At 40.0% G+C, this 19,632-nt stretch overlaps 1 protein-coding gene across 2 annotated transcripts in view; it reads left to right on the forward strand.

Moving 5' to 3' along the window:
* Positions 1-19,632, forward strand: part of MYZAP (myocardial zonula adherens protein) — a 124,914-nt gene that overhangs the window by 76,739 nt on the left and 28,543 nt on the right. For both annotated transcript variants that reach the window (XM_010836808.1, XM_010836807.1), the window contains one exon: positions 11,204-11,287. In XM_010836808.1, coding sequence (XP_010835110.1) covers positions 11,204-11,287 — 84 coding nt within the window. The remainder of the gene's footprint in view (positions 1-11,203; positions 11,288-19,632) is intronic.

Genomic DNA, 19,632 nt, shown 5'->3' on the forward strand with positions numbered 1-19,632 from the left:
GTCAGTGCAGGTGAGGGTCCATGTTCCAGGGCATCTGAACTTTAGGAACACGTGTTTGTGTAATGTGCACCTGCGTGTGTGTGTGTGTGTGTGTTTAATTGAAGCCTCCTTTATTTTTTGTTTTGTTTTGTCTTAGAATTGACACAATTGGTAAACAAATCTTTTTTTTTAATTTTATTGGAATATAGTTGATTGACAATGATGTGTTAGTTTCAGGTGTACAGAAAAGTGAATCAGTTATACATCTACATAATTCCCTCTTTTTAAGGTTCTTTTCCCATGTAAGTCATTACAGGGTACTGAGTAGAGTTCTCTGTGCTACACAGTAGGTCCTTATTAGTTATCTATTTAGTATATAGTAGTGCACATCTATCAATAGGAACTTTTTTTTAAACCACTTTCTTTTTTTAGCATCAGCTCTGTGTCAGATGTGGAGCTGGGTGCTTCTGTATACCGGCTTACCTCACAGATACTGAAGGTTGGGCCCCAGACCACTGTAATAAGCAAATATTACAGTAAAGTGAACCACATGAACTTTTTGGTTTCCCAGTGCATATAAAAGTTATGTTTATACTGGAGTCTATTAAGTGTACAATAGCATTATGTATAAAAAACTGTATGCTGCTAAGTCGCTTCAGTCGTGTCCGACTCTGTGCGACCCCACGGACTGCAGCCCACCAGGCTCTTCCGTCCATGGGATTTTCCAGGCAAGAGTACTGAAGTGGGGTGCCATTGCCAAAAACTGTATAGACCTTAATTAAAAATACTTTATTGCTAAAAACTGGTCACTAACCATCATCTCGGAGAAGGCAATGGCAACCCACTCCAGTGTTCTTGCCTGGAGAATCCCAGGGATGGGGAAGCCTGGTGAGCTGCCGTCTATGGGGTCGCACAGAGTCGGACACGACTGAAGCGACTTAGCAGCAGCAGCAGCAACCATCATCTGGGGCTTCCCTGGTGGCTCAGTGGTAAAGAACCTTCTGCCAGTGCAGAAGATGTGGGTTCCATCCCTGAGTTGGGAAGATCCCCTGGAGAAGGAAATAGCAACCCACTCCAGTATTCTTGCCTGGAGAATCTCGATGGACAGAGGAGCCTATCAGGCTACAGTCCACGGAGTCTCAAAGAGGCAGACATGACTAAGCGACTAAACAACAACAACAGAAGCATCCTGTGAACCTTCAGTGAGTTGTAATCTTTTTGCTGCTGTGGAGGATTTAAAATATTGTGAGAATTATCAGAATGTGACACAGAGATACAAGGTGAGCAAATACTGTTGGCAAAATGGTGCCGACAGACTTGCTCAATACAGGGTTGCCATAAACCTTCAATTTGTGAGCAATGCGGTATGTGTAAAGCACCATAAAGAGAAGTGCAGTAAAACGAGTTCTGCCTGTACATACTCTGATTGTTTAGCTGGAAACATTTCTCTCCCTGGATATTCCTGTTCAGTGTATGGTCTTTTGTCCCAGATACTGTGTCCATCCAGGGAAGCTTAGAGGACCCTCCTTCCTGCTTTCCCACCTCACCTTCCTCTAAAGTCATGGAAGAGAAAAGACCAGGCTTAAGACCTGGGGCCCCAGCAAACCGTTTGTAAAAGAAGGTATTGCCTGCCAGTGTTCTTCCCTGCCTGGCCTAATTTGCAGGCAGCACTGCCGAGATAGGCTGTCATCACAGGGAGGACAGAGGCCACCCTCTGGACCTCAGGCTGGTGTGAACAGAAGAACCCAGGCCTTGTCATCAAAGAGACATGGGTTTAGGTCTCACCCCTGCCAGCATCAAGCTCTTGGGTGACCAACTGTCCTGGTTTGCCTGCAAATGAGAAGGTTCCTGACACATGAGACTAAAACCTAGGAAGTTCCAGGCCAGCTGGGACGGGCTGGTCCCCTCTTAGTCCTGTGGTCTGAACTTTTCCCTCACCCCATCCGCAGATGGCCGGTGCATCCCGTCTCTGGGTGGGAGGGGAACCAAACATCACTTGCCTGCTCCCCTGTTGTGCGAACTCGTGCACTTCCTGTTCCACGTGCTGGTTCCCTGCCAGTGGAGACAGGTCTCCCTGGCTCACGGCTGCGCTCCTGGAACCTAGCACTGGGTCACCGCTGACGTCGAGGAGTGCATGAACAGCGAAACTCTAGGAACCCCAGTTCCTTCGTCTATGGGGGTAATGACTCTGAGGGTTGTTTCTGAGAATAACAAGCTAAGCCAGCAAAAGCCCTGATGCCCAGTATGCTCTTTTTCTTCCTTGCCAGAGAATGCCCGCAGATTGGGATTCCAGTTTATCCATCCTTCACTGATGTTTGTATAGTCCAGTTATGAGTGGGTACCCAGGAGATTCAGGGGGCTGGTTCTTCTTCAGTAGAAGTGGGGTGATCTTTAATATAAGATAGAAATCAAACCAAATTAGATTACTTTACCGCAGAAGCCAGTTTCAACTGATCCTTTAGAATAGTATAGTTCCATGATTATATATTACTTCAAACTTAATAGAAAAAAATTGATTAAAATGTGTGCCCTGTTCATATCTGGCCTGGCTGAATGCCACAAGACACATTAATTGAAAATGAATTTCTCCAAACCCAATCAAACATCATGAAGATGAAAAATGTACCTTTTTCCCTCCGTTCCTTCATTGATTTTTCATTTTCCCCACTCAGAGCTTCATTTAGCAATTTTTCAGTTTCATTTTGTTGTGGCCTTAACTCATCCCTGCACTCCCCCCAAAATGAGATAATGTACCCTTTTCCGTGTCCTTTTTAAACTGTCCTTTGATGCTGCATTAGTGCAGGGCAGATCCGCATCTTGTCATAGGTCCCTGCGTTGTATCATTTTTTAAGAAAAGAAGGTAACCTTATTTTTAAATTCTTTCTGTGGTGGTTTTTACCAAAGGGAATGCACTTAAAAAATACATAACTCTGAAATTAAACTGTTATAGCACTTATAAAATAGAATTAAGAGAAACTGTAGCAAAAAAAAAAAAAAAAAACCTTTTCAGAGGAAGAGTATTAGATATCAATTGTTCTCAGTTTTCATGGTGAGGTGTTTGGGCATCAGGCACGATTCCTATTTTGTTGAGAGAACTGGAGAAAACTATTTGCCAGATCACAGCATGTTGAGCTGAAAACTAGGCTGGGTTAGGACAAGAGGGAGCAAGGGGAGATGATAAAAACCCCAGGTGAGTTCTAGAAGATTCTTGCCTGTCCTGTGCCAGCTGTAACCCAGTCAGTCCACTGGGTCTCTGGGTAACTGGAGGTTCATTGTGGGTAACAATAATAGGGATCTTCAGTCTATTTTTCTGTCAAATTTTCAAATAATTGAACAGCATGCATTTCCCATGAAAAGTCAAAAAAGACTCATATTCAAGTATCGTATTGCTTCTCTTTGACCTAGAATTCAGAACTCTGGTTCTCTCATTTTGATTAGAGACTTTGATTGGCAGGTATCCATTTTTGGTATATTTTCAATGGGAAAATGACTTCTTTGTTTACCAAGGTGGTTTAAAGTAGAAAGTTTTTTTATTTATTTGTTTGTTTTATAACTTGCTTTATTTTTAACATCTTTCATGTCAAATTAGGGTTCTATACCATTCATCTTAATGGCTTTATGAGTCCATTAGAAAGAGTAACAGAAAGAGGTACTGGTGATAGAGGTTTGGAAACTTTTTATTAATGTGTTGAGTTTCATGATAAGCACACACACAAATACAAACCATCACACTGATTTTGAATAAAAGTGCTTGGTTTACTTTCCTTGGCTATTCTTAAAATTAGAATGAAAACAAAACAAATTTCAGAGGAAATAAACAATAATGTCATAAACTTAGTTTGGATTAAAAGAATCTAATTTCCTTACTCTTAGAAAATTTTAAACAATTTAATTCGCTGTGACAGTCAGTTTTAATGTACCTTCTATATCATGCTCCGTTACAGTGTATCTCCTGTTTTATGAAAGGCATTTGCAGATGTATGTATATTATCATTTTCCAGCTGGTAAGAGAAAACACCCTAAAGCATAATCTCTTAAAGAAAAAGTATCAAGTGCTATCTAGTATTTAATACTTATTTGCTGCTGTATTTCTTATATTCATTCATTTCTCTCCACATCGCCAACCTCCGTACTGAGTTATGTTTCATGAGTCTTGCACAGTCGGGTACTATTCACATTCTTTTAATTATAGGCTATATCACATTCTGACATCTAACACGAAATGACCCGTGTCTTTCGTGTCTGTCACCAATGTGAAAAATTCCAGGAAGCTGACAAGCCTTGCAACCTCCGGGGGTTGTTGTGAATCCATAAGAGGACCTTACTGAGTTTTTGTATAATTTCATTTTAGTATGGTTGACATACAAGGTCCTTTTTGAAAGAAATCGGGAGGGATCCTTTCACTATAGGAATCTATTTCCAAAGCAGTTTATAAAAATGTGTGGATGGATAGCAGTGACTTCACCTCCTAAGAGGACTGCTCTTTCATGTAAGATAATCGATACACTAAGCCTCTGTACCGTGTGGGCTTGCTGTCTGTGCAAGGGGAAGATCTAAACACACCGTGGTGGTGGCAGTGATGGTTCCTGCCAGGGGTTTGCCTGAAGGGCTGAAATGAACAGAGACAGATGTAACGGCAGCCTGGAGGACTTGGCAAGAGCTAGCCCGGGAAGTGACTGTGGAGTACTCCTGCGGGCAGATTTCCTGGTGGAGAAGCAGATGGAGGGTGGGAGGCCCTGCCTGGTGAAGGCACCAGCTGGGGCAGAGGTCCCACTGTGTTCACAGCACACTCAGAGGATGGAGTGGCTTCTTTGTAGGGTTCATTGTGGGCCAGAGCTGGCAAGAAAGGAAACTGGGGAGATAAAGTGGGACCACAGCAGAAGCATCTCATGTCCACACTAGGGAGCTGGAACATTAGACCGCTTGGGAGGGTTGTTTTGTTTTGTTACTGTTTTCTTTTATTGAAGTGTAGTTTATTTACAATGCTGGGTTAGAGTCAGGTATACGGCAAAGTGATTTGGTTATATATAACCAATTCTTTTCTATTATAGGTTATTACAAGACGTTGAGGATAGTTCCCTGTACTATACAGTAGGTCCTTGTTGGTTATCTGTTTTATATATAGTAGTGTGTGTGTGTAAATCCCAAACTCCTAATTTGTCCCTCCTGCTTAGAAGCTTGGGAGGGTTTTTGAGTAAGAGAGCATCTCTAAGTAGAGCCTAGAAATGGACTTGGTCCAGGTGACTCCAGTGTGTGGCTACAGTTGAAAGGGATTGCTTGGCTCCAACCATCTATCCAGGTAACTCAATTGTGGCTAAAGAAGAAAAGCTGTTACCGTTTTAAAAACTAGATGACCCCCTAAACCCGCCTTATATCAAACTGGCCTGTTCCTGCATGATCAGTTAGGCTACAAGACATATATTCAGTTTGAATTACAAAAATTAAAAAAAAAAACAACTTGCTAATGAAGACAAAATTAGACATCAGTTCAGTGAGTTAGCATCAAGTAAAAGGTTCTAGATTTTACCCAGATGGGTTTCTTCCCTTTGTTCTATAAGAGGGTTTATTGTTTGATTTTTTAGATTAATTAATTGATCTCTGGCTGTGTCAGGTCTTAGTCGAGGTACTCAGGATCTTCACTGTGGTGTGGGAGCTTCTCTCTAGTTGTGGCTTGTGGGATCTCTAGTTGGGGCGCCTGGGCTGAGTAGCTGTGACCCGTGGGCTTAGTTGCTTTGTGGCATGTGGGATCTTAGTTCCCCAACTAGGGATTGAACCCATCTTCCTTGCATTGGAAGGTGGATTCTTCACCTGGATCATCAGGGAAGTCCCCCTGCTGTTTGATATTTAAATTTAACTGTTGCAACAAGATGACATTCTTGGGCAAGTAAGATAGAAGCACTTATTTTCCAGACTTCACCTAATTTCTTGTTTCTTAATGTTTTGACTTGAGCCTGGTAACTTGGGTCATTTACCACCACCTGGTGACAGCTAGATTTAAATGCAGTTTTGTGAAGTGTACATAAACCTCTTAATGGTCAAATTTACAAACTGATATGAGTCCAGAAGTGAGAGCAAATGTGCCAAATGGATTTCACTTGCATACTGCCTGTGTGGTTCCCTGGATTTGGGGATGCCCCCAATTTTGGGGTGTGCTTTGGATCTTATATATTTAGCAAATCTGTCTTGGTTCCTCTGGTCCTCCCAGAGTCTCTTCCAAACAACTTTGTTTCTGAAGTCTACAGGGTGGATTGTTTAGAAGTAATGGATGGACAGATTCTTTGATTCATTCATTCAATGTCTGAGAATATGAAGCTGATCAAGGCCTTTACTCTCAAGAAGCTGACAGTCTAGGGAGGAAGAAACACCAGTAATAACATAGTGGTAGCTGATTTTTGACAGTTTCTGTTACTATAGGAGTAAGATATAGGAGACAATATGTCAAGGCTCTTTGAAGTTGGCAGTTAGAAATAACAGCATTTTTCACACAAATGTGTGATTTAGATATTATGGAAAAGAACCAAAGGCTTGGGAGTCATATGTTGGCTAGAATAATAGCAAACACAGATACATGTGGGCATGCGTGCTTAGTTGCTCAGTCATGTCCAACTCTGCAACTATTGGACTATAGCTCGGCAGGCTCCTCTATCCATGGGACTTTTCAGGCAAGAATACTGGAGTGGGTTGCCATTTCCTTCTCTGGGGGATCTTCCTGACCCAGGGAGGGAACCTGTGTCTCCTGTGTCTCTTGCATTGTGGGCGGATTCTTTACCCGCTGAGCCATCAGGGAAGTCCCATCCAGACACATGAGAGTCTGCTTAGTTTAGAAACTGGATGACTTACTTGGGAGAAGGCATGAGGTGTGCTTCAGGAACAGACATCTGTAGGGAAATAACTTGAAATTAGAAGTTGGCACCCCTTGTAGGGCATGAGGGGCCTGCCATGCACTGCCTGCCAGCCTAAGCGTCCTTTGTCCCTAGTCTGAACACGTCAGCTCTGACCACAGAATATACTGTACAGGATGCTTCTCTGAGAAATGCTCAAGGATGAAAGCAAATGAGTGTGCACGGCTTTCATTTTTAGTGCAAGAGCACAATCGCTTCTTGAAGCATCAGTTGCTGAAAAACTTGAGCCCTGCCATCAGAAGCTTCAGATCCCTTACATTCTTCCCACACCCATTTTTTCCTCCAGAGCAAGGTGCCTCCTCACACTAACATTAGCCCAGAAGTCTCTCCTCAGCTCTCTTTCCCTAGATGATATCTCTGTTTTGCATTGATTTCTTTTTCAAACTAAAATCTAGGGAAAAGGTGAGTAGAATAATCTTGGTCTCTTCCTATGAGCTGTTCCTGAGGGCATCCGTAACCCTCACTTCTCTTGATTCACTGATTACTTCAGAGCTGGTGCACCTGGTGTGTGTGTGAAGTCACTTGTGTTATTTGATGACATATTACCCCTGACTTTGGAGTATTTTAGTTCACTTCAGTACACATTTTGCCTATCATTTAAAGACTTTAAAAGTCAGCTTTTAAGAATTTTAACAATATAAGAAGGAATGAAAAAGGGACACGATAAGGGTAATTTCTGCAAATTTTCCTACAAAAAGTGAAGGAAATGTAAATAAAACAAACTTTTGTTTTGCCCGTAATCCTACCCTAACTGCAGAATGATTTCATTTATCTAACTTCTCTTCCAGCTTCTACTTTCATCGTTGTAAACTCTTGTTTTTCTATCCCTTGAGGCTTTTTGTAAACACTTTTCCATTTTGTAATAGATTTGTTTTTAGTGTTTGTGTAATATATTCCATCAAATTGATATTCCATAATTTATTACCACTTCCTTTAGTGCTGGACATTAAGGTTATTTCCATTTTCTCTCTATTATAAATAATAGGAGTAAGAACATCTTTGTATATATAGCTCTGTTCCTACATCTGAATTATATCCTTAGGATAAATTCCCAGGAGTGGGATTAGTAGGTCAAAGGGTATGAACAGCTTTATGGCTCTTAATATTTATTGCTAAATTGCCCAAAGGGTCATTCTAATTTACAGCACCACCTGCAGCACACAAGAATAGCTGTCTCTCCCAGCCCTTCTAGCACCAATTTTCTCAGTCGGTAGTTTCAGGCAAATTTAATAGATATGAAAGGATAACTAGTGACTGTTTTTAATTGTTAATTAAAGTTTTTTTTTTTAATCAAAATTGAACATTTTTCCTTAAGTATGTTTCTTGTGTTCTATTTTGTATAAATGGTTTGTTTTTCATGATGGAGTATTATATTTTTTGACACCAGGTGGAACTTAAAATATTTTATCACAAAAATGTCTAATTCACTCAGGACAAAGAGGGTAATAATGAATCATTGCCTAGATTCAACAAACAGCAAGATTTGGCCACATTTGCCTCATCTCCACCTTCTTTTCCTTTTATTTTTTCCTTTGTAGAATTATTTTAAAAGGCAAGTCCCAGACATTCTACGTGTTTCACTAGGCATCTCTAAAGCATGTGTACTTTTTCCTTCTGTAATCATAATTAGTTATTATTACATGTTAGTTTTCACAGCTAACAAAATCAATGATAATTCTTCATCCCATTTGATATCGGTCTGTAATACCATTTTCCAAAATGTCTTTAAAAAGTCTTTTAATAGTACTTTGCTCCAATCAGCATACAGAGAAGTCCACTATACTTGGTTGGTAGGTTTCTAAAGTCCTTTGATCTAGAGCATGCTCCGTTTACTCCCCTCTCGCCCCCAACTCAAGTTTACCCCGACCTAGTGACTTACTGCAGGAACTAAGTCAGCTGTCCTATAAATGTTCCCACATTCTGAATTTGACTTTTTGTCTCCTTATTAGCTTGATTGGATTCTGTTTCAACTTTTTTTAGTCAGGGTAGGCAAGACTGCTTCCTGGGTGATTCATTTTGTACTGCTCCGGGGGCACATATTATCTGGTGATCCCACTTTGGGTGATGGTGAGGCTGGCTGTGGATTCAGGTGGTGACAGCCCTCAGCACAGTTATCAGGTTCCTCATCAGCTTTGCTGCTCAGCATTTCATCTGTCCATGAAAGTTGCTTGAGTCTGTTAGTAATATTTCCTAGGTATCACACAATGGTGATTTCCAAATTCTCTCCTTCCTTCTCCATTTATTACCTGGAATTCTTCTGTAAAGTAAAACTTCTTTCCTCATAAACTGGGACTTTTTCTTAGTAATCTCAACATGCAGTTTGTGCAAGTAAGGCAGGATAAATGCTTTATCCTTTTCTCTAAATCTTCATGTTTCTAAGTAAGGAGTTGGTTCCGCTGTCATTTCCAATTGTTGCTGCTTTGTTTTTTCTTTTTTAAGAATCATAAAATGCTCAGGGTTTTAAAAAATATATATATATTCCCTGTGTTTTACTTAATTACACTCTTTTTGATGTACAAATTGTCCTGTCTTTGACCCAAGGGAGACCCTTCATGTCTTTGTTTTCAGGTAGAATAAGGTGTCTCAGGCTTATCTAGTATATTTTTAAAAAAGAAAACAAAAATTATGAGTTCATACTGATACTTTCATTTCAAATCTAACAAAACTTTTTTTTACCTCTTTGATTTCATACTCATATTTCTTTCTCTTACACTAAAGACCTTGGTTCCAAATGTTATTATACAACCTATCAAATAGTTTCAAATATAATACTAACATTACTATCCAGATTTTCCCAGTGAGTGAGAAGTTTTGTTGCAATTCTTTTTATCTTTAGAACGCATCCACTAAAAATATCCAGTCAAATTACCTTGTTCTAACAGTGCCTGAATTACTTCTTTTAACCAATTTGATATACAGTTAAGTTCCTTTATTTCAGTTTGTTTTCAGATTTTAGGATTCACTTTTTCCCCCCTTTTTGGTTTTTATTTTTTGAATCTATAAAATGTGCTTCCAAGATTGAACCTGTGTAACAAGGTTATTATCAGAAAAGTCTTTCTTCTGTCTCTTCCTTCTAATTTCCTCCCTCTCCCTGTTGGTAAATATTAAGACTTGTTTGATCTTTGTAGTGTTTCTTTTTGCACATATTCATTCATACGTCTTCAGCAGTTTTACACCAAAATATTCATTCATATGTCTTCAGCAGTTTTACACCAAAGCCAGCATACCATACATTCTTTACGATATACTGTATCAGGGTTTTAGAGATCTTCACTTTTTCTTGAAGGTTACAAGGAAATCCATTGTTACGATGTGCCATAGTTTTATCAGCCACTTATTGATGGAGTTCTGTCTTTGTGTGTGTGTGTTGCCTAAAATCCTATGTCCAAGTCATTTCATATTTTGGCTATTGTATCTATAGGATCTATTCCTCGAAATAGAATTGCTGGCTCAAAGGTTAAGTGTAATTGTACACTTGTACTTCTTTTACTTATTGCTAGAGTCCCTTCTGTAGGAATTGTATCATTTTGCACAGAGAGGGATTTTTTAAAAAGGTTCTGCAAATGCTCAAATTTCATATAAAAATTATTGGAAAATTAGTGCATTCTTCCAAATCACATGTTATTTATTGAACCCACACTCTGTTCCCACTATTGTCCAAGACATGGCCTGGTACAGAGCACTCTGCTTTTAGGAAACCTGCAATTTGTCCATGGAGACATGATTTGTGAATGAAAAACAAATGGTACTCCAAGATAGATATAGTATAAAAACAAAGGGAAAAAACCCAGCTCAAGTCCCTGTCTTTCAGAGGACTTCCCTGCTTGCCCCAGGCCTCATGAGTCCTCAATCCTCTGAATTTCATTATTACTTTCAGTGACAGTGACCTTTTTCCCAGAGAAAAACTTTTGACACTTAGTTGAACAAATATAAATATACAAACAGGACCAACAGAGCCGAATGTTGGAAATACAGGCTGTGGCATAAATTCAAGCTGAATAAATTTTTTATGTAGAGTTACGTCTGCACTTCTCAAAGCATCAGTGAAGTTTTCCTAAGGGTTCCACAGCAAAATCAGTGCAGAAATGTTAGGCTAAGTAAACCTAATGAAACAGCTCCACAACCATGTTTGATGTCCCAAGCTTACCTGGGCACAGAACCCCTCTCTCCATGGAGCACCTCATGTTAATACTGTTGCACAGAACACAGAAGAACCAAAATGTAGTTTCTGTTTGAATGAAAGCCAAAGGCTTGTCTTCTAGTTGATTAACTTGTACAGTTCTGCATTTTTGATTAACAATGTCCAATTTGTTTCTTTCCAGATTGAATCACTAAAAAAGAAGGTGCAGCAGAAACAACTCTTAATATTGCAGCTTTTAGAAAAGATATCTTTCTTAGAAGGAGAGGTAAGAAGCCATGTTTCTTCATGCTGGTGTCTTCTCTACCATTAAATTTTATGTTGCTGAGCCTACTGCTGACACTTAATTAAAAATATGGCTATTTCCTGGCCTTATAAAATTGATTGAAGGTTAACTGCCAACATTGAAAATGAGGTTCTGACAGCTAGTTTTTCTTTACCAATCTGACTCTCCTCATCCCCCCTTGCTACCCACCTCTGCTTTTTGGCTCCCATTTTTCTTATTCAGGAATTTTCTTAGCAAGTTGGATAGGCTGCTGATGAATACTGATAATTCCCCACATCTGTGTTGTGCTTTATAATTTGCCAAGTATTTTCACATACATCTCTCACATGATTTTCTCAACAACTTTAAGAAAGGCAAGATGAGGTTTATTCTCTCAATAATAACAACAAAAAGGCACAGGGAAGGCAGGTAGCTTTTCTCAAGGTTACACAGTTCAGTGCCAGAGCTAGGCTGAGAGACAGACCCCTCACCCAGTTCTCTTCTGTGACCTAGAGTCAACACACTTTAGAGGTGACTTGTTGTTTAATCACTGTCGTGTGCTACTCTTTGTGACTCAATGGACTGTAGCTCCTCTGTCCAGGGGATTGCCCAGGCAAGGATTTTGGAGTGGGTTGCCATTTCCTTCTCCAGGGGATCTTCTTGACCCAGGGATCAAACCCACATCTTCTGCTTGGCAGGTAGGCTCTTTACCACTGAGCCACCAGGGAAGCCCCAGAGGCGACTTAATTTCACTGAAAACTTCTATGATATTTAGTATTCATGACTTTATGGCCTTTTGAAAGGCATTTTGGGAATTTTGTGGAGGTTCCAGGGAAGGAAATTATGGAGTTGAAAGAACTTTAAGAGCTTAGGTGTTAATAGAAGTGGAAGCCTTCTGTTTTCTCTGAAGGCTTTTTATTAAGAACTTGGCATTGAGCCTCTTCATTTAAGGCTCCGTGAATCTCTCCTTGTCTGTGTCCCGTTTATAGTCCTTCCCCAGTGAGAGACAGCCCAGGAGAGAATGGTGAAGTAAGGACACAGGAAAGTAATGACAGTAATTAAGCTCCTAGTGTGTGTTGGGCGCTTTTACTTTCTGTATCTTTTGTATACCATAGAGGCTAAGAGTGGAATCAGACTTGCCTAGGATTGAACCCTACATTCTTATTAGCTGGGTGACCCTGGAAAGGTTTCTTAGAATTAGAACCTGAGGATGATAACGGCACCTACGTGTGTGTCCATGTGATGGGAGTGCATAGAAAGTAGCTGGCATGCCTAAGCAATCAATCATTTTTTCTTTATTAAGAGGGATGAGTTAGATTATATTTCCTCCATTTTATAGCTAAAGAAACTGAGGTTCAGGGATGTTAAGGAACCCATCCAAAGTGACAATTATAAGTAAGCCTGAGCACTTAACCACCATGTTTGTAGGGGTGGCAAGCAGGGTCTTTGTTTCCTCTGTTTTGGGGGGGCTGCCTATAAAAGTCATAAGCAGAAACCCCTCATGGCCCAGAGGGACCTGAGAGCAGACTCAAAGCCCATGGGCTCATTGTCCTGACAGCTGAGTAAGTGGACATTTGTCCTGTCCCCTGAGTCCAGCTCTAGCTTTATGAATGGAGACTTCTGTATCGAAGACTGTCCTCTGAGATCACAGCTCCCTGTGGAGGAATCACAGCTCCACAGTGAGAGTCAGAGAGAGAGTGACCTGGTGAAAGTCATGGGTTCCGAGAGAGGCTGGTTCCAGGAAGGAGATGCTGACAGGAGAGGCAGAGGGTTACCCAAGACCATGCCCACCCCCTCCCGTCTCCCCGGCTGGCTGTGTCACCAAGCCGGCTCCCCTGCTGGGAAATTAGAAAATGCCCAAGGGGGGACTGTGCTTTGAGAAGAGCCTTACATATATGTGTGCTTTTGATTTGGTGAACTCCTCTCTTCTCTTCATTTGGGTTGCCCAGACTCTGAGATGTGGATGTGAGTCTGCTAGTTTAGTTAGGAGGTGATCCCTGAAAGCCCCAGTGAGGAGAGGAGAAATGAGTCAGGGAAAGCATGAAGGCCTCTACCGACGACCTTACTGAGATTGCCACTGGGGACGGCTGCTGCTCACTTGCCCTGGGTTTCCGGGGGAGATGGCGCACACTAGGCTCTGAGATATTCCTACCAGAAGGTCTGAAAGCTGGGGCATTTGTCCACTAACTCCCATCAGTAGTTGGTTGAGGCCTGCTCCAGGAGGTTGTGGCAATTCTGGCCTGCCCTGGGCAGAGGAAGCACCCCAGGTAAAAAGTCATGAAGGCATGTCAGGAATTGGTGAGTATCCAGAGCATGGGGGTGGGGTGGCCGTGTCTGCCGTGTGCATCCAAAAAGTCATTCAGAATGGCTTGAAAACTATTTCTCTTTGAGCATTTAAACACTAATTTTAGATTTGGTTGATTAAATTTCCCTAAACTATTTAAATTCCACTACAAATTTAGAATGCCGAATTCCTTTTGATCATGCATCTTAAACAACAGATAAACCGTTATACAACATGTCAAGATTTAATAATACATTTACACTTTAACTTATTCTAAAATATTAAGTATCTTGGGTTTAATTTATATCTTCATTGTTTGTGTTCTTGGTTTTTAAGATCTTCGAAAGGTCTTAGAGTTAACCTAAATGTCATTGTGACATTTTCCAGACAGTTGCACTGATCTTTCATATCCAGAGGACAAGGAATACCTTTTCTGAGCAGCAAAGCCTACAGGATGCTGACTCTTGGAGGGACACCTTCTTGCTTTATGGTATAGGACTAGGTGGCTTCAAGGTGATTCAAACTCAGGACCCCTTATCATTGGGCTGTACTGACCTATCTTTAGTACTATTAAAAATATGTATATTCCTTATTAATACTTTACCATTCTTTGTCAGACTAGGTAAAGATTTCACCTCTTAGGAGATGAGTTTGAGCTCTTGGTTTTCCTCTTCAGGTTGTGTGAGCAGTTGATGATGTTACAAACACACTGCTGACTGTCATCTCCTTTTCAGGCAAGAATACTGGAGTGGGTTGCCATTTCCTTCTCTGGGGGATCTTCCTGACCCAGGGAGGGAACCTGTGTCTCCTGTGTCTCTTGCATTGTGGGCGGATTCTTTACCATCTGGTGATGTCCATGTGTAAAGTCGTCTCTTGTGCTGTTGGAAGAGGGTGTTTGCCATGACCAGTGTGTTCTCTTGGCAAAATTCTGTTAGACTTTGCCCTGCTTCATTTTATACTCTGAGGTCAAACTTGCCTGTTACTCCAGGTATCTCTTGACTTCCTGCTTTTGCATTCCAGTCTCCTATGATGAAAAGGATATCTTCTCTTTGGTGTAGAAGGTGTTGTAGGTCTTCACAGAACCATTCAACTTCTTCATCTTTTTCTTCTATGGGGCATAGACTTGGATTACTGTGATGTTGAATGGTTTGCCTTGGAAACAAACCAAAATCATTCTATCATTTTTGAGACTGCACCCAAGTACTGAATTTTGGACTCTTTTGTTGACTATGAGGACTACTCCATTTCTTCTAAGAGATTCTTGCCCACAGTAGTAGTAGATAATAGTAGATACTAATAGATAATATGGTCATCTGAATTAAATTCACCCATTCCTGTCCATTTTATTTCACTGATTACTAAAATGTTGATGTTCACTCTTGCCATATCCTGTTTGACCACTTCCAATTTACCTTGATTCATGGACCTAACATCCCAGATTCCTATGCAACATTGTTCTTTACAGCATCGGACTTTACTTTGACCACCGGCACATCCACAACTGAGCATTATTTCCGCTTTGGCTCAGCCTCTTTATTCCTTTTGTGGCTCTTTCTCTGCTCTTCTCCAGTAGCATACTGATCTGGGGGTGGGGGTGAGGTTCATCTTTCAGTTTCAATCTTTTTTCCTTTTTATGCTATTCATGGGGTTCTCAAGGCAAGAATGCTGAAGCGGTTTGCTATTCCCTTCTCCAGTGTATCGGTATAGCAAAGTGACTCAGTTATATTCTTTTTCATGATGGTTAATCACAGGATATTGAATATAATTTCTTGTGCTGTACAGTAGAACCCTGTTGTTTAAAGACCATTTTAGTAGTGACAAAATTGGGGAAAATATGTGTTTTTTTAAGATTCTGAGGTTGCACTGACATTTTCCAAATATATCTAGTTGTTTTGCTTTATAATACAGGGTCCTGTTGGCCACTAAGAATTTCTCTTATTCTTACCTATTCTAACACCAGGAAGTTTTATTCCTTGACTTTCCATTCTCTGCTTTACTGTAATGATGCCAATGATGGTGTTTTAGTTATCTTCAAAAAGTTTTGGTGGACAGAGCGAGTAACCTAGTCCTGTCTGATTAATAAACTAGGTGCTGCTGCTGCTAAGTCACTTCAGTCGTGTCCCACTCTGTGCGACCCCATAGACGTCAGCCACGTCTCCCCCACCAGGCTCCCCCACCCCTGGGATTCTCCAGGCAAGAACACTGGAGTGGGTTGCCATTTCCTTCTCCAATGCATGAAAGTGAAAAGTGAAAGTGAAGTCGCTCAGTCGTGTCCAACTCTTAGCGACCCCATGGACCGCAGCCTACCAGGCTCCTCCATCTGTGGGATTTTCCAGGCAAGAGTACTGGAGTGGGGTGCCACTGCCTTCTCCAAATAAACTAGCTACCCTTTGTTAAGGGCCTGACTTCAGACTCGAGCTAGACTGCCTGAGTTCCAGTGTCAGCTCTGTGACTTACTAGTATGTGGTCTTGAGCAAGTTACTTAACTGCTTTGTGCCTTAGGTTGCTCATTTGTAAATGGGAGTCCTCTGCACAGAGTTGTTAGGAAGACTAAATTAGTTAATACTAAGTGATTAGAAAAGTATGTGGCTCCCAGTAAATGCCATGTGTTTACTGTTTCCTCAATAGCTAGGTCCCAGGGACTCCTTCTATTGACAACTGATTTATATTTCCTCTTCGTCCTTCTCTTCCTCCTTCTTTTAAATTGAGAATGTAGATTATTTTGGTCCCTGAATTCATCATATGTACTTACTGGTGCAGAAACTCATTAGATTTTGCAACCCCTTCCCCCACCAGATCCCTAGAAGTTTGTGCTAAGGCCCCATCAGACTAGGTTTTCATCAGCTAATTCAGAAATCTCCCTGATGCAAAAATATGCCCATTCTCTTTTTTTTCCCAATATATTTTTATTCACTTATCTCTTGAAGAAATACCCCATCCCTTATTTCCAATATGTTGTAGTTTATGTGCTTAGTTGCTCACTTATGTCTGACTCTTTGTAACCCATTGACTGTAGCCTGCCAGGCTCCTCTGTCCATGGGATTTTTCAGGCAAGAATACTGAGGTGGGTTGCCATTTCCTTCTCCAGGGGATCTTCCAGACTCAGGGGTTGAACTTGTGTCTTCTGCGTTGCAGGCGATTCTTTACCTGCTGAGAAACTTTTATTAAAGTTATAAGCATCTGGCTTCATAAGGTTCATCAGCTTTCTGAAACTGAGCAGATCCCATTTCATTTTTCTCTGCTGAAAATCCTAAACTTATATTCCAACTCCAAAGTCAGAGGAAAGGAGTCAGATGTCTTGGTTTTGTCCGTCCTGCACTTAACGTGTGTTGTGTGGTACATAAACCTCTCAACGTGTCTGCTGTGCATTCCTGGGTCAATTGTGAACTTCCCTGTGTGACGCCGGGGCAGCAGCACCAGGCACCACGTGCAGGTTTTATTGGACGTGCATTCTTGTTTAGAGCTCGGGCTGCAGCTCCGGCTGCTCCCTCCCTGGGGCCTCGGGAGCCGGGGAAGGAGGTGGCTGCCGTTCATCTGTGACATAATCTCCCAAAAATGCCAAGAGGTGCCACACCAGGTCCTTCCTTTCTGGAAGGCGCACAGCCTCCCAAGTTCCTGGGTGGTCTGCATTTCACAGCTCAACACAAGGTGGTGGTGTTTGAGAGTAGGAAAACCCTGGAACCTGATTCTCAGTCCTGGAGCAATCTCTTCTGCAGCCCAAGCCAGGCAGTCAGCCGAGGCTGCTCTTTAGTCATAGCCTGTGAGGCTCAGAGCAGAGTGTGTTTGCTTTCCTGTATCAAGATCTACCTTTTAAAATTATTGTTTTTTAAGTATTTCTGTCATCCTGCTCTAATTTTCCTCCTGTTGCCCATATTCAGGCTCTCATCATCCTTTTTTAGGTCCTGTCAACCTTGTATTAATTCATACAAATAAAGCTGAAGCTTTCTAAAGTGTATGGTGACAGATGTTAACTAGACATCCTGCTGTGATCATTTTATAGGGTGTGCAAACACCAAATCATATGTTGGATACCTGAAACCAACAGAATATTATATGGCAATTAAGCCTCCATTTTTAAGAAAGTATGTAATTTAATGAGTGTTGACGGTTGTATATACCCATGAAACCACAACTGCAGACAAGATGCAGAACGTTGCCATCACTCTCAAGATCTATTTCCCCTTGCGGTCCATCTCCCTTTCTATTCACCACCAGGCAACCAGGGATCTTTTTTTGGACTTGTTTGCATTTTATATAAATAGAATTATATAGTTGTGTGCTCTTTCATGTCTAGTTAGCTTCTTTCACTCAGTGTAATGATTTGAGATATATCCATCTTACATATATTCTTTTTTTGTGGCAGGATATTTTTTATTAAGATACCACAGTTTATTTCTCCATTCCTTATTGAGACACATTTGGGTTGTTTCCAGCTTGGGGCTATTGTGAATAAAACTGCTGGGAACATTACTGTACAAGTCATTATGTGAACTTAGGGTTTATTCTTTTTTTAAAGTAATTAATTTATTTTAAATGAAGCAAAGATGAATATTTTTAATGATAAAAGGTACAATTCACAAAAAAGATAGACATCATAAACTATTAGACACCTTAACAACAAAGAAACAGACCCATAAAGAAAAAATCAGAAGAAATATAAGGGAAAAGAAAAAATATATAATCATAGACATACTAACATTTCCCTGAGAATATTTTATCAAGTACACAAAAAATAAGAATAGGGGTATCTTGAATGATGTCGTTAATGATTTAAATATAACAGATTTCTATTTAATTTATATTAATCATATCCTACATAAATATATTTAAAATTTTATATCTCATATGTTATCAGATATCCATAGGACATTTAGAAAAACTGGCAAAAAGATAAACATTACTAAATTTCAAAAAGTTTACAAAATTTCTTTTGTGTGTGTGATTCAGTTATACATATACACATATGTTATTTTTGAAATTATTTTCCATTATAGGTTATTATAAGATATTGATTATAGTTCCCTGTGCTATACAGTAAACCTTTGTTGCTTGTTGCATATCCATTTTTTAAAATTAGAAATGTAGCATTCTATTCACATTAAGTCAATCAAATGGAATCTAAATGTCATAAATTTTTTAGTTAGGAAAAATTTCATAAGTTTTCTAAAATATAGACTATATAGATTATATATATGTATACAAAAGCTTTTCTACTACACTTGATAAAGGCTTGAGAAAGAACATAAAAAAAAGAGAGATGGAGAAATTGGGAAACATAAACTAAATGAAATGGGAGCACTGACTATGAAATAGAAAAAGAGAAACAAACTAGATAAAAGTAAAAGATCCTTATATAGTCCAGTTATTTTTAAACATGGCTACTCACTAGAAACATATCTGGAGCGCTGGCAAAAACACAAAGCAATACCTGGGCATTTGTATTTTTTAGAAAATTCCAAAATAATTCTCATATGCATATGGATTTTTTAAGTGATGACAGGTTTTTCTATTACATGGTTGTTTTGGTGATACAGAATTCTGTAATTTTTCTGCTGACCAATCGTAATACAATGGTACTGAGTAATAGTTACATAATCACAATAGTGAAAGATGTTTATCAGTTTTCACAATCAATAACAAGACAAAAAATAAAAGATAATTACAATTGCAAGCCATAGTGGGAACATGATTAACCTAACAATATAAAATAATTACATACAATTTGGGGGGTCAAGCAGAGTGATGTGGTAAGTGAAAGTACATACATGCACATGTTTTCATCCACTCAGCCAGTCTGTGTCTTTTGGTTGGTGTATTTAATCCATTTACATTTAAGGTAATTATCCATATGTATAATCCTATTACCGTTTTCTTAACTTGCTTTGGGTTTATTTTCTGTAGGTAGGGCTTTTCTGTTCTCTTGTTTTAGGCCTAGAGAAGTTCCTTTAGCTTATGTTGTTAAGCTGGTTTGGTGGTTGGTGGTGCTGAATTCTCTTTAATTTTCTCTTGTCTGGAAAGCTTTTGATTTCTCCATCAAATCTGAAGGACAGTCTTGTTGGGTGGA

This window comes from Bison bison, unplaced genomic scaffold, assembly GCF_000754665.1.
Source record: "Bison bison bison isolate TAMUID 2011002044 unplaced genomic scaffold, Bison_UMD1.0 scf7180017864066, whole genome shotgun sequence".
Lineage (NCBI taxonomy): Eukaryota > Metazoa > Chordata > Mammalia > Artiodactyla > Bovidae > Bison > Bison bison.